Below are 23629 nucleotides of genomic sequence, written 5' to 3'. Positions count from 1 at the left end.
AGTTTTGTTACACTGTTAAAAATGTCTGAAAATGTCTGAACATTAGGACCTCACTAAATGGTAAGAAAGAACTGAAATGACTATTATCACCCAGCTTTAAGTAACTCAAGACAGCAGTAATCCCTACAAAATGTTTCTGATTAAGGATTCTGGATAAAAGTCAGTGAACAAGGTATTTACCTGCAAGAGGTCTTTATACTTCCCATCCAAGTATGCCGGTGGAGAAAACACATCTCTACCAGGAAAAAAAGGGTGGATTTACCTTGTGCAAAAGGTGAGTGTTAACACACTAATCATCACATGACAAAAAAAAAAAAAAAAGTTTTTCTACCATCACAGGATCTTCTTATTACCCACTCCTTTTTTTAGCTATGTGAAATGAGGTTCCAAGGGTGGTAGAAACAGAACTATAGAATGTATTAGTCAAGCTATATTCTAAATACTTTTTTGTAAAAGGACCAAATCAAATCAAACTTGCATTAAAATAATAAAAGGTGTTCTGCTACTCTACCATACTTATACATTCATATACGCATTTTTGGTGAATATAAATAAACCTGCTGAATACTCTAAAATAAATTTTTAATTGTTTTATAAATATTTCTCAACCTCTTAGCTCAAAAAATCTGGAAATAGCCAAAAAATAATGGAAGAGATAAAGGGCCAAAAATAGGGACAAATTTTAAATATTGCTCTTATAAACCCTTATAAACTTAGAAAGTTGCTAGAATAAAAGGTGTTTTGCTAGCATGCATTTTTTGAAAGGATATGAAGTCTGAAACACAAATATCTATCATTAATTAGTGAGATTAATCCTCAATGATATACAAGAAAAACACAAATTTTATGAGGAAAGGATTAAAAATGCGGACAGTTGAGAGGTATGGTTTTATATATTAGAGATTCTGATTTAAGCAAAAGCAAACAAGACACCAAGGATGTAATTCTTCAAGAAAACAAGATCAATGTACTGCGATCAAATTATAGAATATTCTCATCTGTCTGATAGCAATAACACTTCCCAAAGCAGAAATACTGAAAACTAAACTGAGTGTTACCTTTGGGTTTTGAGAGTCAAACAACCCTGCTGACAGTCCTATTAGCAGCGAGTCTTTGCTTTTTGATTTTGATGGGGACGTACAACTGGGGTTTGAAACCAATGTCTCCTCGGAAATGTGGGCTAAAAGAACTGCTTCAGCTGTTCTATTTCCCGGAAGAGCTACTTTCTGGAAGAAGGGTTCAGGATGTGGATTATCTTCAAATCTGCCTTCTGTCATGAAAAGATAAAACAAAATTGTAAAACAATTTGAACTGTAATATGCAACATAAATGTTAAAACTTCATTTCTGAATATTAGAGAGCGGTACAGTATTGTGGAAAATGTGCATAAATCTGCTTTACATCTTAAGCCAAACACTTGCATAAGAACACACTCTTGTATCAGAGCACTAATCTCATTAATGGGGAACAGCAGCAAAAAACCCCAACCTATTAGGAGGTTTGATTCTTGGCAAAGACAGTACAAGTTGCATAAGTCCTACTTACCTTTAAGAGTAGGAGTATGAATTTCACACTGCCTCGGTGGGATATGGGTTTTGTACCCACACTGATAGCTTTCCAGAGCTCAGAACTCCCTACTCAGACACCCTCTGATAGGGATTCGGATAAGACCATCCTACCAGAGGAAGCATAACTCCTGTCACAGGAAGTCATCTGTTCAGGTTTTTAGTGTTAAGTAGGAAAGGAAGTCAGTTGTTCAGGCTTTTAGTGCTAAGTAGGAAAAACCAAGGAGGATCAGAAACAAGAAATGCTGGAAACCAACCAATTCACAAACAGAAAACACCAACGCAAATAGCCAAAGCAAACCGACAACACGACAAGGTTGGATACCATTGAACTATATATAAAATTCAAACATCTACTGTTATAGGTAAGTAGGACTTGTACTACTGTACTATGTTCATCATTCACACAACCTCAGTGGCATATGGGTAGATTATCAAAGCGTCTCCTACCTGGGAGGAGCAATAATATAAATTCAGTAGCCCCTGGAGAATGGTCCTCTCAAAGCCTATTCTGGAACTTGAGAATAAATCAAGTTTGCAGTGCTTTGTACAGGTATGAAGAGAGGACCAGTTGGCTGTGTCTAGAATGCTTCTACAGTATACGCCTTTACAATATGCCACCAAAGGGGAGAAGGATCTGTTGGAATGTGCCTTGACCTTCCCTGGAATAGATATACCATGGTGGGAGCAACAAAAAACAATAACAGGGGGCACACAATGAGCAATTATTTGCTTAGGGACAGGTTGACCCTTCTTAGCCCAAGAATAGGAAATAAACAGCTGAAAGGCCAAGTTCTGTCAAGTAAGTACCAGAGCTACCTGTGCACATCCAAGACATGCATAACTTTCTCTATTATTTTTTAGTTTCCAGAAGAAAACCATGAGAATGATGGCTTGATTCAAGGTAAATTCAGAAACAACTTTTGGCATGAAAGATGGTTTAGTGCGTAAAACAACCCTGTCCTTTGTTTACAATCAGGTAAGGTTGGCCCACCATGAGAACTTGCAGCTCAGAGACTTCCCTTGCAGCCTTGTCAGGGCAATAAGCAAAACAGTTTTCCAAGTGATGAACTTTGAATCAGCCTGAAAGGCTGGTTGGAAAGGAAATAAGGTCAATTTTACAAGAACAAAGTGAAAATCACAAGGAGGATGAATTTGCTTTTGAGGGGTCTCAACTGCAACACCCCTTGCACCGCAAAAAGAGATAAAAAAGGGGATCCACTGGCAGATATAATGGCATGGCCACAAGATGCACCTTGATAGAGGCAAATGATAAACCATCTTTTGAGTAGCTCACACAAATATTTTAAAACCAGAGGGGTAGACACCATACTGGGCCCTCTGTTATTGGTTTAGATACCACATACAAAACCTCTTCCATATGTAAACGTAAAATTTTCTAGTTGCAGATTTTATGGCCTCCTTCAATACCTGCTGCACATCCTCATGCCTATATGGTATCAAGACATTACTGATCTTTCTGAATATCTAAAATAACTCTGAAGCTGTGAAAGAACAAATAAACAATGAAATAAATAAAGACAAATGCCAAGCCAAGGCATCAGGCAATACATAATTTTAGTGCTTTCGTTCTTTTATTGCTATAGCACTTAGGTTCATAGGTTGGTACTAGGCTATCGGCCCTAGGGCCTACAGAAGCCTAGCAATAACAATTTTCTGGCTATTTCTTCCCACACTATTTACTTCCCTGGACCCCTGTCTAGCAGGGTGACTTACGTGATCCTCAGGGTGAATTTCCTTTCTCCCATCCAGTCGTCAAAGTTCTTTTTGAAGAGGGCAAATGAGGTGCTCTGCTTGACATGTATGGGCAGTCTATTCCAGAATCTGGGGAGTCTCTGGGTCAGGAACCTATCTCTCCAGCATGTTTTGTTTATTGTGATGACAAGGTTTAGATCCCTGGAGCGTGTGGCTCTGAGGGATTGGGATTTCTTTAAGTGTAGCATGTCCAGCAGCTCTGGGTTTGACATGGCCTTGTATGTTAAGCAGAGATCGCCTCTGAGTAGACAACATGCAACAGAGTATAGCTGGAGTTTCTTAAGGCGGTCAGCGTAGGGCATCTACTTTAGACCTGTGATTCTTTTAGTGAGGTATTTCTGGGGCCTTTCCAGTTGTTGCAGACGTCTTGAGCGATACATATCAAATGGGGTGTTGTATTCTATAATGAGTCTAATGAGGGATGAGAGTACAATGGGACAATGACCTCCTTTTTTCTGGATGAAAAGCCCTTAGTGATGAGGTGTGCCACATAGGATTTCCTGACTGTTGTGGTGACGTGGTTATCGGTGATACCACTGTCCACCTGTGTCCCTAAGTCTGTTATCACACTTTCGGTGTTTAGTGTACTGCCACCTGTGTGGTAATTCATGGGTACATGTTTTTTTCCCAAAGGGGATAACTATACTGCTTCAATATTTGTCTCAGGCAAGTATTTGCTTTGTACTGAGCAGCATTCTACCTTCACCAAGAATGTTGCCACAGTATAATAAAAGATGATTGACTTCAACAAATGGCTTAGTTTCTTTCGTCTTTCCAGGGGATTCAATATTTGCAGCTTGGGAGGACATGGTGAACAAGCACATTACTTTGCAAAGGACAGTCTGCACCTGCCCCCACCCCCAAGGCTTCCGAATATTTCACTTTATTAACCCCCATAAAGCTTTTTTTAGACAATGCCAAACTGACAAACCTACTGTCATAGCAAATAAAACCCAAATAAATTAAAAGGTGTTGCTGCTCAATGCTAGGAACTTAAACAAGAAATGCCATATCCTACGAAATCCCCTCACTCTGGAGAATATAGACATCTGTGCTGTTACTGAAACATGATTTAAAACTGCAGAAAGTACTCTGGCAGTGCAAGGCTTCATTGCCTTCCACACACTTAGAGCATCAGCTGCACAGACTGGGACAAAAGCTGGAGGAGTCTTGATCTACATTAGCAACAAATACACTTTCTAGGTTAGTTAAACAGGACAATGTCCTGGAGTTTATCCATGTGTAAATCACCACAGAAAGTTCGACACCATACCCTAGCAAGCTATAGGTCAAACACAGTGCCTCAAGAATCCCATAGCTCATGCCTATACCTACTGGAGACACTCACCATTAAACCAAATACCCCTTTCATGAAATACTTTAACTACACCTCTATAAACTGACCCTGTCCCTACAATGCCACAAACTCACAGACACAATGATTCCTGGACTCTAATACAAATACCCTTGATCAGATAGAGGTTTCAACATAGTGTACCTTGTACTCATCAATGTGGGAGAGCACTGCACACCCCTCACTTCCTCACTGGTGAAGTCAGACCACAAAACTGTCTCATTCAAAATAAAAAAAACTCAGTAATCCCAGAAAACTCTAACAGATGGAAACTATTACAAAACAAACTATGCCCTATTAAGCAACAGCTTGTCAAGGTTCAATGTCCCTACTAACCCAGAGTTCACAGCAACCAATATGGAATTGTTCGCAGAGACTCTGTATAACCATGTAAATAGTTGTACAGAGATTGCTGTACCTACTAGAAGCCTAAAACAGAATCAGAAAACAAACCATATTGGTGAAATCCTAACCTTAATAGGGTACACAACAAAAGGAAAAAAGTTATGGCTAAAATGAGAAAGAGCAATTTCCATAACGATCAGAACTTTCTAGTTAAAGTAAAAAGGAAATTAAGAGGACTAATTAAGTCCATCAAGGTCAATTATGAGGTCAAGAGAGTCGCACAGGCTAAAAACAAGGCCCTGTACAGGTACAGCTATGTCAGTAACATCAAAGGCAGCACACAGCAGTGTGCCAAATTGTTGGTCAATGGTTTCACCTTCACTGAGCACAGCAAAATATCAAATCTGCTGACTGACAAATTCAGCTCTAACTTCACTCCCCACTCTCCTTCAACCCCCCTGCCCATGAAATACCTACTACCATAATCCCCCCTTCCTTCAACTATTAAGCAGGAAGCAAGTCCTGGCTATGCTCACTAAAGCCAAAAATACAGCCTCAGTGGACCCCAACAATATCTCAGTATGCCGCCTAAAAAACCTGAAACATGAATCATCAGAATAACTTGAGTAACATTTCAACTACAGCCTCAAAAACAGGCTTTGCCCCATGAGAAAAGAAGACTACAATGGTTAACCTACTTCACAAGAGAGGACCATCAATTGACCCAGGAAACTACAGACCCATTAGTCTGACTAGTCTAACAAGCAAAGACATGAAATTAATTATTGTGGAAATGATCAACAAAGCCATAGGCAGCCTTCAGGCATGTGGACCCAACCTAGTTTGGCTTTGTCAAGGGAAGGTAATGCCTGTTAATCCTGGTGAACTTATTTGAGAAGGTCACTGAAGCAATGGACGACAGGAAAATGGTGCTTACCGCCTATCTAGACCTAAATAAGGCAACTGATACAATGCTCCACTTGGTATAGTTAACAAATTCAATGAATTGGGCATTAACCCCTACATAACTATTGGAATTTTCAGCAGGCTCACAGACAGGACCCAGGAAGTCATAACTGGTGAGACCATCTCCACTAAGAGACTGGTCCACCAGCGTTGTACCTTAGGGCTTCATGCAGGGACCGCTTCTATTTGGCATCTACTTCTCGGAGGTAAATGCTAAAAGCCTTTAGTCGAGGCCCTTTGGCTGACCAGGTTAGCAGATGACTTCAGATTGGGAGCCATCATAAATCCCCCCCCCTAAACAAACATCTTATAAGAGGGTCTAAGACAGACAAATGACTGCCACCAAAGTCACAGATTAAAACTCAATGCCAAGAAATGCATTATAGTGCCATTTTGGAAAATGGCCACCTAAGCTAATTACTCCACTGAAAAGGCAACCGAAGGAGTTGACCCAGTACTCTGATATCTGGGAACATATGTAGGCAGTAATCTGGCCTTTAACCAAAATGTGGCCAAAGTAGTTAGGAAAATCTCTCTATGTCACCCAGCTTATAAGTAAGGGCATGGCATCCAGGTCCAAGGAAGTCATAGTGCAACTTTATTCCGTTCTTATCAGACAAATCATGGAGTATAATGCCCCCTTCAGCATGTACCTGACCAGACATATGCAAAAGTCTGAACACCTACAAAGATCAGGAGAATCCATGGTATAAACACATTATCCTATACAGATCACCTTAAAGCCCCCTCTCTACACTTGGTCTCCTAAAGTTATTGAGACTTGATCTATGCCTGGCATACAAGGCCTCCTTGGATCCAGCTCTGATAAACCTTTTGCATATCCTCAAAATGAACAACTTCAGAACCACTAGATCCAGGGATTTAAATTTTGCTTGAGACAAATAGGACATGATGGTTAGATAGATGTGTGTCGCAAAGGATATCTATGCTCTGAAACAGACTCTCGATCCCTGTGAAGCACAGTCAATCCCTAACCCTATTTAAGTGTAACCTTGACCAATGCATAGGAAATGAGAAATTCACCCAGGATCTGGTCCCCATGTCTCACAAAGCAGCAGAAAGTAGCTATGCACAAACTATCATACCCCCCACACACACACACACACACACAAAACCTTTAGAAATTTCCTAACATATCCTCTCCTAAGAAATGCCCATGTTACACAGGGGCACAACTGGATTGGGTTGCATGGCTAGGCTTATAAAGGCCTCAGTAGTCAATAGCCTAGTATATACTATATTTATGAACCTATAAAGATAGTATCATCCAGGCTGTCAGCTGCAATTGCTCTAAGTTGGGGTGCACCACTTGCCCAGAAACTGTGTGAGCAAGCTATTAATAATTGTCCTGGGTCAACTCCATTAAAATGGAGAAGCAACTTTGCCCAGGCCAAAAGTGGGTCACCACAACGATCTCTGGTAGGTCTTTCTGAATTCTTCAGAAGTACCTTGGTTATCAGTGGAAAGGGTGGAAATACATACAGGAATATTCCAGTCCAAGGGAATAAGAATACATTTGTCCTCCAAGCATGGCTGCAAGGATGTCTCACACACAATTTTTTCAACAGTTTGTTTTGAAAGGAAGCGAACAGACTTATTTGAGGTGTTCCCACATCTGGGCCAAATTCTGGAAGAGTTTTCACTCGTGAGGGTCTGTCCAGAATCTGCTTAGACTGTCTGCCACTATGTTTTGATCCGAGGTGATGTGTAAGGCCTGAAGCATCAGAAAATGCTATAAGGCTAGCTCCCTGGCCATCACTGACAATGGGTACAGATGGTATGACTTTGTATCCCATTGCTTGTTCAAGTACCACATGACTGTGGTGTTGCCTGTGACCACAAAAAGTGGACCTGGAGACAGCAAGTTGTGAAGAATTTTTAAGGCATGAATCACTGGTAAAAATTTCACTGAGGTTACGTGCTCTGTAGCATCTGAAGGACTCCACTCATCTTGCACTTGAACTCCCCTGGACAGTGCTTCCCATGCAAAACCTGATAAATCTGTCTGGACTGACAGAACTGGTGTCTGGAAGGAGAAGGGTAGGCCTGGAGTGGGAGGCATCTGATCCCCCACCACTGTAATTCTCCTTCTACAAATTCCAGCACCGATACCCAGAACCCCAAGGGATGCAGATGCTGGAACCATTTTTTTTTTTTTTTTTTTTTTTTTTTTTAAAGTACCACTGAATCTTTCTCAGATGGAGTCTGTCCAGTGGTTTTGTGAAGATCATTGATGCCATGAGGTCTACAATTTTAACTCATTACATCCAAGTGATGTCTCCAGGTGCATCTGCAGTTAATGCCTACTGATGCCTCTAGGTGTTAAATATTGCTTGTTCATATTTGCATCAATAATTCCAAAACTATGCTATGTACACGGTTTTAAAATGTTTCATCTTAAGGCTTACTCAATGGCACACTCAACTACATTAATATCTGACCTCTGTCTAATGCAGGTAAATAGATATTAACTGTTGCTTTTATGACATTAATTTATATAGATATAATTTTCACATTTTTCTAAATATCTCTACAACCAAGTAACACAGACAGAACTCCTTAGCCTCATATGTATGCTCTCAGATAGGTGAATAAAATGCCGCTAACAGTATGCGTGTAACTTGAGTGGTTGCTGAGACACTGAAAGTTATTTACAAATTATTACAAATGTAATATTTACTGTGTTCACCGTGTCTTATACAATTTGGTTTAAGACCTAAAACCTAAGGAATACTACCACTATAAAATAGTTTGCGCTGAAGAGTTTGAAATTTAAACTTCTTTCATAACCACTATGGCTCCAGAGACATGAACATTTGTTTGAAATGTGAGGACATAATTTGATTCTGTCAAAAGGCTTAGGCTCCGCCCACTGGAAGTTACAGTGCAAACTTCCTGAGCTCCATTGGAGTGAATGAGTTAAGAAACTCTCTTGCAGAAGCAGCTTCTTCAAGAAAGAAATCCCTAAAAAATGTTGCGATAGGTCAGGACTTTGCCTTGTGGTAAAAAGGCAATCTTTTCCTCTATGTTTGTCTTGCACCCCAGGAAGACAACTTATTGAGAAGGTGTGAGGTAAGAGTTCTGTAGTTTCAACTTGAGGCCCAGGTAAGTTAGGAAGGTCAAGACTTTGTCTAATGATTCTACACACCTGGAAACAGACTCTGCACATGTCAGCAATTTGTCTAATTAAGGAAAAATGTGGGTGACTTGGGTCCTGAAGTAAGAAACCACTGTAGCCAGGCACTTTGTGAATATTCAAGTTGCACCAGATAACCTAAAGGATTTTGCAGAGAATGTGAGCCAGACAAAGCAAATTTCAGATATTCTCTGAGACTGGAACCACTTGGAAAGTAATAAGCATCTTTCACATCTAAAGTTAGTATGAAACAGTGGTCTGTAAGAAGAGTAGGATAGTATGCAGGGTGAGCATTTTGAATTGGGTCTATATTAAAAGCTCGAAATACGGAACCGCGAAGCTATGTACATTGACACAAAGGTCGAAGTACATAAACATCGAAACACATAAATGGTGAAAATCACAATGCCGAACGTGTTACGTCAACAAAGAGCACCTCACAGGTACATTAACACCAACATTAAAAATGGAATTTAGCCCCTCTGCACCCCCCACTTAAATATACCAACTCCAAGACCACACTACAGTGGGGAAAAGGATACATTTCCTTATCCTACGATCACACTGCTAGCTTAACAAACACGATATCTGTGCAGTGACTGAGACCTGGTTCAAGGCTCCAGAGAGCACCCCTGCATTACCAGGCTATACCTCATACCACACTTTTTGGCCATGTAACCTGGACCGAAACACCAAAGGCGGAGGTGTGTCCATATTCATTAAGGATATCCACACCTCCAGGCTAGTTGCTCAGCATAATGCATCTGAGGTTATCCAAGTGCAACTAACTCTGGGCAAAACTGCAATCCAAATTGTAGCTTGCTACAGATCTCCCACCATGCCCCAGGATTCCCACTCCTCTTTTCTTGATGTACTGGAAAATATTAGGGTTCAACCAAACATCCTAATAATGGGCAACTTCAACTACCCCACCATTAACTGGGAAAACTACTCGTGTACCAACTCCTTAGCTCAATGCTTTCTGGAATTCATAAACTCCAATGCCCTGGACCAACTTATCCACACCCCCACCAGGGGCAACAATATCCAAGACCTAGTCATTACCAACATGAGTGACCGGTGTTCCACACCTGAAGTCAACTCCTCGTTGGTCCGATCCGACCATAAGCTAATCACCCTTGATATTCACATCCCGCCCCCACCCCCGCATTAAGGAAACCATGGTAAAAAATTTCTCCAAAGCCAACTTCATGCTTCTTAAGACAGAAGTGGTGAACTTCAAAACACCCATGCAGATGGACAATACAGTTACAACTGCTGAATCCTACACAAATGCACTCTATAAGCACTTACACGAGTGCATGGATCGTGCTATCCCAAACAGAACCAAGATGCTATCCTCCAAAAAAAGGAAGCGAATCTGGTGGTCCCCTGCCATAAATAAACTGTACAAGAGAAGGAAGAAACTGTTGCAAAAGAGAGCAAAATCTCATGAGTGGAGGAGCTCCTTGGTCAGCCTCAGTAAGAAGCTGAGATCCCTTACAAGATTCTCCAAAGCTAGCTACGAAAACAAAATCGCCACTAATTCTAAGGACAACCACAAAGCATTCTATAGCTATGTCAAGAATCTCGACGGCAACACCCAGATCTGCTCTGAGTTACAACACAACTGCATGAAAATTACAGAACCAACTGATATTGCCAACATCCTGGCAGATAGGTTCAGTGCTAACTTTAACCCCCACCCCCATCCCCTAAAGGACCTATATCTATACAGGAAGAATGCAGAGTCCCTGTAATCACAACTATGCAGGTAAAAGCTGCACTCTCTAAAGCCAAAAACATAGCATCCATGGGACCAGACAACATCCCAGGCTGCGTTTTACATGAACTTCAGAACGAACTGGCTCCCCACTTAAGCACCATGTTCAATAATAGCTTCGCATCAGGCTTTGTGCCCACTGAATGGTGCACAGCAACAGTTATCCCACCCCACAAGATTAGCTGAATGTAAAACACTCTTAGCTAAGAAAAACACATCAGCCCCATACATGGTAATAAACTCATTGTCTGAAGTGTGGTGACATTTCTGCTTCTTTTTACTGCCAAAAACACTAGTGGACAAAACATCTTGGCACAAGGTATTATGTTTGGAAGGGATCTCTTACCCTGGACCTCTCCTGCAGCTAATCAGTTTGGTTCTCTTGCACCCGAACCAGGTACTGGAACAGCCCTGGAGGATGTCTCTGAACACCATACAACCGAGGGCTGTGGACTCACACTGATGGGAAAAGGGTAAGTGGTCTGCAGAGCAGCTTAAGGCAATAGAAGATTCATAAACCATAGGTTGCGGTATGTTTTTGGAGAGTTTTTTCTTTATAGATGCAACTGGATTTGATGGGAAGGCTGCAGCCATATCAGCATCCATCAAGTCAGGGGAAAAACACCACATAAAATTAAACACTGAGACTTGCCGGGGCTGACTTAAATAAGACATCAATAATAGAAAATATAAACTATGTCTCCACACAGGAAATATAGCTAAGCTGCATAAAATATAGCAGAAACAGTTTCAAATGTGCTAAGACTTTTTTAGATAACCTGCATGGTATAGTAAAAAACAGTATATAAACAGTACCATGTAAAATTCATATGTCCAAATACTGCAAAAAATGAAATATATCCTCCTAAATTAGATAAAAACTTTTTTAAAACAGCTCAAATACGCATTAACATAGAGATTCCATTCACAGAAATTAAAGAAGTCTGTACAGAAAACTCAAATTAATTTGAGGTAAAATAATTTAACAATAAAAATGGCTATAGCAGTGTTAAGTCAGTAATAAATATCACAAAAATGAAGAAAAAAGTGAAAAAAATACAATATTTTCCTGTCAGAACTTCAAAATAAAGCAGCTAAACAGAAACAACAGCTTAAACTACGGCTCTACATGCATGAGGCAGTGCCTAGTGTTCAACTGAAATCCACAAAACTTCAGTTGTTTCCCCTGTACAAATCATACTACACACTAGAAAAGCCCCACAACTGCTTAAAATCAGTATTACGCATACAAATAACACAGAAGTTAGAAGTCCCAGAGGAATTAACAGCCGTAGTAAACAGCAAGTACCTTAAAATAAAGCGTTAATGCATGTAAATATAAATATATTAAAAAAAAAAAAAAAAAAGAAATCAAAAGTATACAATAATAAAGAGGAAAGAAACTCCCAAAGCCATTTTATCTGTTTAGTACTAGGCTAACCAGCCTTGTAGGCCCTTTTAAGCCTAGACAATTACTCCATGTGAGAATCAAAGCCTGCACCTTGTGTCTGTAAAGTAAACACCTTAACCATTAGGCCAACTAATATAAAATGCTCTCTGTAATGTCAAGCAACAGCTCACACCCACACACTCCCCTCAAGTTGGTTGTATTGAGAATAGAACCCCTACGTAAGTACACAGACTACAGACCACAGTACTTAACTCACATGTCACTGCTCACCTTGAAGCTATAATCCATCAATACAGACTGCTGAGGAGATTCAACTGTGTGATTACTACAGCTTGCACTAAAATACTGAACAATACTGTATAGATAATACTGAATAGACTTCTTGCAGCAGGGTTTAGGCTTCCACTGGTGAGAGGGGCTTAGCTGATCCCCTTTCACAGGGAGTAAAAGGAGGATATTCTGAGCTTTAGAAAGCTGCTAATGTGGAGGCAGTGTGGATGACTAACATAATGTTAGATGAAAAAAAAATCAAACAAATGATAGGCAATACTAAAGGTCAACTGTGGTCAAAACCTAAATAAAACAATGTTTGTTTTTTTTCCATCATACCTTGATCTTTTCAGTAGTATTAGTACCTTTGCATTCCTTTAAATAATTGCTAATATCTTAAAACTTATCCTGAGCCAAAAAGGCCTAGTACATGGGAATACCATGAATTACAGTCCTTTTGAGAATCTACAGGGAGACCGATTGTCAGTGTATACTTTTTCTGTAATTTTCTTCGATACATTTTTTGTCATCATGTAAACATACTTTTTTTTAAGGTTCGTAGGTACTTAACTAAGGTATTAATCTGTGAGGATGTTAAGGAGGCTAGTCTTAAACTTCCATGGTAGTTTTTTTAGACATTAGCTTTGAGAAGTTCTGTATGGTTTCTATGATTTAGACAACTGATTTTCTTTTTTTTTTTTTTTTGTGGGAAAGTGTTGTGGTCATTCCAGTTGTGACAAGTGTCTGGACAGGTACATATCAAAAGGGGCATTATACTCAATTATCAGCCTAATAAGAGCAAAGTTTAACTGAATGATTAAATCCTTGGACCTGGAAGCCACAATACCTTTAGATAAAAGCTGTACAATGAAAAGGGGGTATCCTTACAATAATGGATAAATGGTGATCAAAGGACTTTTTTGTCAACACGGATTCCTAGATCTCTAACTATGAAATCAACTTTCAGGGGGGTCCTGACAAGAGGATAGTAACAGGCAAGTCATGCTTGTTGAAATATACTAATTATACATTTCTTGGCATATAGTATTCATAGGTTCATAGACAGTTTTGACACCAGTTATTTGTTTAAGAAAGGCCTCCTTGAAGGATCTTAGTGTCCCTGTGGAGAGTTTATGATGGTATCAAGTTTACAGTCATCAGCAAACTTGGTCAGCCATAAATCTTTAACATTTCTTTTGCCAAAGGGGAATTGCCAAAAGACAGTACCATGGGGTACACCACTAATGACAGGTGTTTTGGAAGGACAGATGCTCACCTTAACTTCCCAGGTCCTATTTGTGAGCCAGTTTGTTATACAGCATGATGCACACACATTTAGATTTGACTGAGAGAATTTATCTACAAATCTCTGAATGTGGGATGGTGTCAAATGCCTCTGCAAGGTCTAGGATATGTTGAGTGTACTGGTTTGTCCTTATCCATTTCTTAAGTAACCTTCTCGAAAAAAATCATCTAGCTTTAGTAGGTAGGATATGCCCTTAATTAATCTGAACCGGCTTGGGTAGAGAGTTTGTAGGCTGCCTATGTCTTTCTTAACGCCATAATGATTCTTTCCATAGCCTTATAGAGGAGACAGGCTAGACTTATGAGTATATAATTATTTAGGTCTGCTGATACCCTACCTTTGAGCAAGGGGATGGGCTGCTGCTGCTATCCTACCTTTGAGCAAGGGGATGGCTGCTGCTGCTATCCTTCAGCCATATGGCATAAAGCCTGTTTGGAGTCTGAGAATGAATAGCCTCTGTAAGGGGACTGACAAGTCCTGTTTCAGGCTGATCAGCTAGCAGCCTCGTATGTTTTCTGGTCCCATGAAAGCAGTGAGGTCACGGAAAGTGCCTTGAGGACTTGTTCTTGGGAGATTTGAGGGGGAGGTATATCTGTGGGTATGTGATGTGTGAACATAGTGTGTGTGTGTGGGGGGGCGAAGTTAGAGTTAAATCGGTCCACTACACTGGCTATGTCCTCTAGGTCCAAGCACATATCATTTAATACTAGGTCTGTGGAATGTTGTACCTTGTATCTGAGGCTTCTAACATAATTAAAAAAGGCTTTATGGTTATCCTTTATCTGAGTAACTAATTTTACATCATATCTGACTTTGGTTGATTCGAACAGGCTCTGTAGTTTCTTGTTGAGTTTATTAAGTACACATTTAGCATTTTGAGAGAGAAATTTATTTTTGTGTGCAATTATTTTTTTTTTTCATTTTTATTGTAGATCTTGTTTATATTTGAGTTCCACTGTAAGGGTGGATTCTTAAATTTGGTGTTGGATTTACTTTCGAGGGGGGCAGATGTGTAGGTATTTACATGTGCATAGAAATTTTCAGTAAAGGATTCTGCATTAGCAGTGGGGTTATACAATGGAGACGGATTTTTAGTTAAGTCAGGTCGGCACTCAGTTTTAGTAGAACAGACTTTAATATAATCTCTGAATACTAAAGTAGTACAGATGCTGCTGCTGCGGTCAAGTCAGATGGTGAATATGATCTATGTGGTCAGATCTAACAAACCAAAGAAATTTTAAAAAAGACGGTTTAAAAACCAAAAAGAACGCTCCGATGTCTGTCGCTAGGTTCCGCTCAAGGAATAAAGTCCGACTTTATAAAATAAAGTTGTTTATTTAAGCCAATTAAAACATTCGCTTTTCGTCGGAACACAGTCCAACTTCCTCAGAACACAGAAACAAGCAAAACAGTGTCTCGTCCCATCTATGCGTTTTAAATATCCCACTAGTTAGGACCCAGCCACGTGTTGAAAATCAATTAGCTTAAAGCCACAACGTGAAGTAAAATGAAAACAGTAACATATAAAACATCCTTACATAAAGATCTATCATGTAGATAACAATATATATACACAAATGTATATATGATACCAATCAAGTATCACACCTCCAAGAATTGCTATATTCGCAGTGAGAAAAACTTTATAAAATATACATTAATAAATATCTAGTACAGACAATCAAATATCAGCTCCGCTCAACAACTCCAACACTACGACCCCGACAGTCTCATATCCACGATATGCTAACATCTGTCTCAAGTACAAACATAATAAAGACCTGCACACATAAAACTGGAAGGACGATCCATTCCTTACAAATACAACTGTGTTATCCCCTTTCTGCTATTTCCACCGACTAGGGGACGCGTGCAAACAAAATAGCTCGTCTAGTATCGAAGACAGGAAAACACCACAACCCCCCCCGATCCTCTCGGAGGCCAAAGAATAGATGACCATCTATAAACATGAACTGACATATATTACTCTAAGACTTAAGAAGTGACACTCATGCTGTAATCCCCAGACTTACATAAGCAAAAGCGTCCGGCTATACATTAAACAGCGTGGGTCGGAAAAAACTCCAGCCATAACTCTGAAATGCTGTGATATGTTTATCACAACCATTCACACTGGATCCTGTTAGGACAAGGATACCAGATATTGCTATCGTTTGTCCTAAAGTAAAAATAATAAACATTGTATTTTTCTAAAACTAAAAAACAAAACCCGCACTACATGCCCCATACTTGCATGGACAAGAGACGGCCAGCCAGCACATTGATCAGCACGGATCAAAAAAGTTCCAGCTACAAATCTGGAATGATGTTATTTCCTCATCTATTCACGCTAGTATCAGTCAAGTCGAAACAAATAGATGTTACTACCCTATGTCCTGAGACCTAGGAAATTAACTGAATATAGTTAAATGTATTAAAAGAAATACAAATTACCAGAAGTTGATAAGTTCAATTAAGCCCCCCGCACTTCCACACAAAATACACATAAGTGTAATCACATATTGTATGTCGAAGACATACTAACAAATGATATTAAACAAAACCTATGAAATCCCTAATAGAATTCCATAAAAGAACATATCTAAATGACAACAAGAAGAGTATAAACATGTTGTCAAATCATGTGAAACAAAATGTGGGACTCCTGGAAGGCAACGGGGGAAACTTATAACTCTATTGTAGACTCAAATCGGTCTGCCAAAAAACTTAGGAAAATACCTAGGCCTAGGTGGACAAAACTGACCACTACTAAGGAGGTACAGCCAAGGATCATCTGTTCAATCGTTTCAACTTCAATAGACAAGCCAAACTCAAATGGCCATTTAGACCAGGTACATGGCAAGCATCCAGCTTGAGCTGCCACTACAGTTCTCTGCTTTCTAAATGTAAGGGGTGTATATCCTCCCCTCAAATTTTGACTAACCTGATCGATGACACTGAATAGAAAATTGTGTCCAGGGTTTTCCATAATGTGTTTTGCCAAAGCATTATCCATTTTATCTTTCCTAATAGCGTATAGGTGTTCATATATATGCTCCTGTAACCTTCTATCGAGTCTTCCTCACATAAAAAGCAGAGCAACAAACACACTGGGCTAAATACACCACCTGCGTGCTGTTGCAGTTGAATTTACCTGCCAAGTGGAACACTGAATCCTTGATGACAAACCTGGATCCAGTTTTTATATATCCACAGTAACGGCACATGGAACATTTATTCATGCTGTGTCTGCTGCTGAAGTTCTTGGGCTTCCTTTCCAATATGTCTTTAATGTTTAGACCCCTCCTATAGACTATCCTGGGTAATTCCACCAAAACTTTGCGTGTGGATTCATCTTGGGAAATCAAGTTCAAAGTTTTCATTATTATATTATAAATTTCCCTGGCATCTATAGTATATGTTAAAATGAAACTCTGAAATATAAGAAATACCAATTCATTCTTCCCAGGTCCTATAGTTGACTCTACTCCCCTCCAACTTAAAGTAGGCACATAGATACCCGATGATCTTATATCATATTGATGTCCATATATTCTCTGAGAAAGTTTATGTTTGGTTTTGCCTACATAAAAGGCAGGACATTGCAAGCACAAAGCAATATATACCACTGACTGGAATAACAGGAATATTTTCCTTTTATATCAATATTTCTTCCCCTTATATTAACACTTGTACCGATAAAAATGTGTTTGCACTGACTACACATTCCACATGGAACCATCCGCCCAGTGTTAGTACTGTTCTTAACCACTTGCTTCTCCATAATGCTTTTTAAATTCCTGGGGATAATTTAAGTGGCCTCTTCTTACAAGTTCTCTTTTGAGGTCTTCCTCAGTGGGATGTTCTACAAAAGTATCAGAAGAGATGATGCCTTGATGGAACGGCTGGATTCACGTTCGGGCTGGCTGCCCCAGTGGAAAGGATGGTCGAGGCTCAGAACAAAGATCAGTACTGAGGCAGGTTGTCTGATCAGACAGGGATCTTCTCTATACAAGGAGAAAACCATCTCCACAACCTCAAAGGCAGAATGCCTGGGGGACACAGAAGTCAGTGGAACTGAAGCGGGAATATCTTAGACTGTCAGCTCCTGCAACCTTACCAGCACTCCATAAGAGGAGTCAGACCTGAGTTATCAAGCACCAAGGTTCCAAGGGGAAGAGATGGCTCTCAGAGCTTCAGAGTTGACTCCAATCCCCCGAATCCAACCCCGATGCTTCAGTTCTGAGGGACTTGGTGCCATCGGCTCAGGGGAAGCATTGGAGTCGAAGAACAAATAGTCTGGATCTGATAAAGACATCCCCAGGGATCTCAGATCTGAAGGCTCCGAAACAGAGAGTTGGATTAGAGAAGGAGATACCATTGGGAAGGTGGAAAAATGATGGCTCATGGACCTGGCTGGGGTCCCCATCTGAATCTGTGCTCTGAGGAATGTCCTCATCATCCTGTCCACAATGACCTTTGAGAGACTTCTGGAAGATCTAAGAGAGGATGTGGTGGATGAAAGCCTGGATTGTCTTCACGGGGACCCCTCCAGGAAAAAAGTAGGGAGCCTAGATGAATGATCAGGAGACCTTTAGGGGGTCTTCTTTTCCTCTGACACAGATTCAGACTTGTTTTTGTCAGGCTTTATGGAAGGGGTCTGATCCCCAGCAACCGAGGAAGCAGAAGGGATAAGACTTTGTAAAACTAATTTATTTCTACAATCTAAGGCCCTTGAGTTGAAACTGCAGCAGACTGCACAATCCAGTTCGAGGTGAACAGGACCTAGACAGCACACAAACTCCCTGTAGGCATTGGAGTTGGGAAGGCTATGCCCACAGGTAACACATTTTCTGAATCCTGAAGGTTTTATTAGTCATGTGAGAAAACTCCACGACATCGCGAGCAAGAATAATGCACCTACAAACTCTAGGCTAAAGGAGAAAAGTTTTAATAAACTACTATGAAAAAATAAAAAGAAAGTTTTTTTGAAAGGGGATAAATGGGATAGACAAGGAAGAAAAAGAGGGAATGGGAAAGAAAAACTACCAACAATACTAAATAAAAGTACTCCACAGAGTAAGAAGAGAAAGCAACTATGGTATTAGAAATAGCACCGAATATGACAGCTCAAAAAGGTCAATAAAAAGCTAAACTAACTTATAGAAAGTGGGAGGGAAGAAGAGAAAACAATACAAAGAGAAGCTAACTCATGAACCAACAGTAGTAAAAAAACTCTAAATCCAAGAAATGCTTGAGAGTAAAGGGATCCGCATCTGAAGCTAATGGTGGCAAACAAGATATGAGGTATGTCAGGTTGGGGGGCATTATGGGTAAAATGAGGAGCTCAAGCGTTCTTGGATCCAATGATCTGCTAGAAGGGGCCAAGTTGGATCCGAACCCATCGGTTGAGGAATGAATGAAAAGAACATCAGATCAAGTGATTTCTTAGTTGAAGATGGCCAACCCCCTCTCAGTCACTCCTCAGCTTGATTTGTCAAATCAACCAAGTGACAACTCGAGCTTTTTTGGTCCAGCAATGATTTTGGCAAGCCTGCATTCACAGACATACACATTTATGGTTCCTAACCAAAGCAGCTATAAGGTAAGGCTACAAAACACCTTGCACTGCAAGACTTTTTTGAATAAAAAATCCAGACTGTCATGAGAAATTATACAAGGGCTGATGAGACAACTTATTGAACTTAATATGCAATTTCACACAAACCAAACAAGGACAGAGGCATTAACATATATAGAATGCTAAAACACAGCTGTCAAAATAGATTTCTTTACTTTAAACATTTCTTTTAAGCAAGTTAGGCCAGAAAACATTTGTGTTCTGTGAGAAATTTACTTCTGACCATTTTAGGTTAGAAAACATGTTTATTTTATGCGAGATATGATGATGCAGCTGTATTGCAGGTTTAAATAAAAAAACTCTTGAATCAAGGGGCACAGTCACCCTAATGATAATGGACACCAGCTGAGTACAGCAGCCCTGTGTTTCTTATGCTTAGTCAAACACTCTGCTTGTGTTGTGCTGATGAGGTCATAACAAGGCCAAAATATGCATATCCACAGTTAGTGGGGGTTGGCTTTATTGGCCTGAAATTGTCCATTAAAACGACGAAACAAGTCATGGGCATTCTCGCAAAAACATGTGGGAAAATGTGTTATGGTCTGATAAGACCCAAAGTTTAACTTTTTGGCCACAATTCCAAAAGGTATGTTTGGTGCAAAAACAACACTTTGCATCACCAAAAGAACACCATCCCCACGGTGAAGCATGGTGGTGGCAGTAACACACTTTGGAGTTGCTTTTCTTCAGCTGGAACTGGGGCTTTAGGAGGGAATTATGAACAGTTCCAAATACCAGTCACTTTTGGCCCAATACCTTCAGGCATCTGCTAGAAAGCTGAAGATGAAGAGGAATTTCACGTTTCACTACAACAATGACCCCAAGCATACATCAAAATCAACAAAAGAATGGCTTCACCAGAAGAAAGTTAAAGTTTTGGAATGGTCCAGCCAGAGCCCAGACCTAAATCCAATAGAAAATCTACGGGGTGACCTGAAGAGTCCTGTGCACAAAAGATGCTTTTGCAATCTGACAGATTTGGAATGCTTTTGCAAGGAAGAGTGGGCAAATATTGCCAAGTCAAGATGTGCTATGCTGAAAGACTCCTGCTCAAGAAGACTGAATGCTGTAATTAAATCAAAAGGTGCTTCAACAAAGTATTAGTTTAAGGGTGTGCACTCTTATGCATCCAGCTTATTGTACATTTTTTATTTTTTTATATTGTTTGTTTTTCAACTGAATTGCACAGGTTATAGGTCACATTAAAGGTGGGAAAAGTTTTGAAATGATTTATTGTGGTCTCATTTTTTATATCACAAAAACCTGACATTTTAACAGTGTCTATATTACATAATCGAACTTTTAAAAGTTTGAACGTCATATGATCGAACTTTTAAAAGTTCAAAAATGTAATAAAAAAAATAAATCAAAGAAAAAAACCTACCTGAATGGTTTAAGCAGGGGGGCAAGCCCCCCTGCACCCCCCACGCCCCCCGCTCTTTAAATATACCAACCTCGAGATCCCACTACAGTGCAGAAAAGGAAATCTTCCCATCCCGCACTGTACAGAGATCTCCGTCGAAACGTTCAAACTTTTAAAAGTTCGATCATATGGTGTCAACCATATGACATTCCAACTTTTAAAAGTTCGACAACATGATATAGACACTTTTTAACAGGGGTGTGCAAACTTTTTATATCCACTGGATGTGTAAAAAAAGGACAGTGGATACAATAATGACCATGGTCAGCACCTGTAAGAGTTTAAGCTTCAATAATTATACTGGCTACAGTAGGGCTTGGAAAGTCCAGATGCCTGCCTGCAGTAACACAATGATGAGATGGCAAAAAAAAAACTGGGAAGCAGTGAAGAGAACAGACCTGGTTGCGTTTAACAAGGGCTGGTTCAGAAATCTGCAGTAGAGACCAAAATGTGTGGGCCTTCATGCAGAGTCATTAGGTGCACAAATCTTAACAGAACCTAGAAGACCCAGAAATCTACTAATCAAATGACAGATTTCCAGAAGAAAGCAGTGGATCCAAAGGATATATGCATTAAATAAACATTTGTCAACTATACACCAAAAAAATAAAGATGTGAAGTAGATTGGTATTCAGCAGTTTCATGCAATATTCATTTCAACCAAGTTGTACCTCTGAACAGAGAGAGGGATAGTGAAGGTCATACATGCAACACTCCTGAAAACCATTTAGAATGGGTTTCCTGGATATACAACTCTTCAGAAGAGGCCAAAAGGATTTATAGAAACAATAATGGAAGGTTTGAAATGGACTGCACATTCTATTTGTTTGGTGGTATATTAGGTGTAGCTAAATGATTTTACTCTTAAAATGGAGACTGGTGTTCACATAATAATATTTGTACTGATGCTGATAGTACAAAAGGAAGGCTACATGTAGATTTTGTAAATCCTGATACATATCTCTCAGAATTATCTGAAATAGGCTCCCCAACCACGTGATTTTTTTTTAAATGTATGACCTAGCACCTCCCTTACCCCACTCCTCATGCTTGTTGATTATGTTGAGAGCAACACCCCTATTTGGACCACTCCTCCCATTAGGACGCAAATCAATGACCACCCTCCCACTTTCGATGGGTATACCACCCATCCCTTCTGTCTCTCTCTCTCTGCTAGTTGCCTGACCCACTAATCGAACCTGAATTGGCTGAACTGTAATCAGAGCTTTAACCCTTTACACCACCAGACTTACTGAGGCACCCAGCAAATCACCTAATCAACATTAGTATTCATATAAATGTCTAAGACACATTAATTCATGAAAATTTGGTCTTTATGACTAGGCTTATAAAATCTCTAGTGGTCGTTAGCCTAGTATATACCTATGAACATTTAGCCACAAAGGTGGGAAAGAAAACATCGTCTGGATGGCTGGTAACAAACCATAGTACATCAGCATGAAAAAATGCCCATCTCTAGGGTTTAGAAAGTGGTTAAAATTGTAGCTGGATCACCATATGGCAGTTCACTTTGCTTAGGAGGAATTTAATGTGTCAAAGCACTGCAGGGCTGTACACTAAGATTCACTATGAATATTTTTGTGGTGCATGCTTTGATTTACTTAAAGTTGTTTAGACATTAAATGCTTTTCTACACAACATACTTACTGCAAAAGACAGATTTGAGGAGGTGTCTGATACATGACAGAAGAAAAAGTCTCATTTATGCCCCTAATTTGAGCAGGGAAAGGATACCAGGCAGTTAAGTTACATGATTTTACATGCTTACCTAATAAGCTGCAGTACTGTTCTTGTTCTGTACAGGAAGAATATGGTGGAACAGAGATCGGATATTGTGCCTGTGACTGGGGCATACACCAGGCAAAAAAAAAAAAAAGTTATGTACTCACCATATATTCCATCTGTGTTGTCCATTTTCATACTTCCTCCACTGTTGGGTTCAGATCGGATCCAACTTGGCCGATTCTTTCAGCTCAAGGAACACAACTCTTGAGCTTCTCCCTTTATCCATAATGCCCTAGTTACCTAGAATACGTCAGACCTTGTTTGCTGCCCATGGACCTGCAAAGTAGTAAGGAATTATGCCATAACAGAACCTGGGACTCAAACAAAGGAATACAGGTTCCTGTAAACTTCCGCTGACCTTTCCAAGAGTAAAGCAATGAGGGGAGTGGGTGGGAGAGAAGTTGAGGAAGAATGAAAATGGAAAACACAGATGGAACGTTATGGTGAGTACATCATTTTTTTATCTGATGTCATTTTCATTCATTCCTCAACTGTTGGGACAGGGTCCCCAGCTACTAACTCCTGGGAGGACACTAAGGAAGGATTTCCTGAGCACAGCTGAGCCAAAGACAGCTCTTCCCCTAGAGACCAGATCCAATTTCTAATGAACAATTACAGTATGACAGTCAGCCCAAGTTGCAGCTGCACAAATACCATCCAACGAAGTTTGACAAAAAGCCTGAAGATGTGGCCATAGAGCTGGTGGAATGAGCTTTTTGGTGGTTTTGGAAAGACAAACCCACTTTTTTATATACAAAAATAAGACAAATCAGTCCACCATTTGGCTAAAGTCACTTTAGAAACTGGTTTGCATAATGTTGATTTC

At 39.9% G+C, this 23629-nt stretch overlaps 1 protein-coding gene across 1 annotated transcript in view; it reads right to left on the bottom strand.

Moving 5' to 3' along the window:
• Positions 1–23629, bottom strand: part of NEK1 (NIMA related kinase 1) — a gene marked incomplete in the record, with an annotated part of 3475820 nt that overhangs the window by 345422 nt on the left and 3106769 nt on the right. Inside the window, 1 exon segment of the mRNA XM_044062568.1 lies at positions 1059–1270. Within this exon segment, the coding sequence (XP_043918503.1) occupies positions 1059–1270 (212 nt within the window).

This window comes from Protopterus annectens, chromosome 2.part1, assembly GCF_019279795.1.
Source record: "Protopterus annectens isolate FY-2018-M chromosome 2.part1, PAN1.0, whole genome shotgun sequence".
Lineage (NCBI taxonomy): Eukaryota > Metazoa > Chordata > Ceratodontiformes > Protopteridae > Protopterus > Protopterus annectens.
This window is presented reverse-complemented; position numbering and strand designations above follow the sequence as displayed.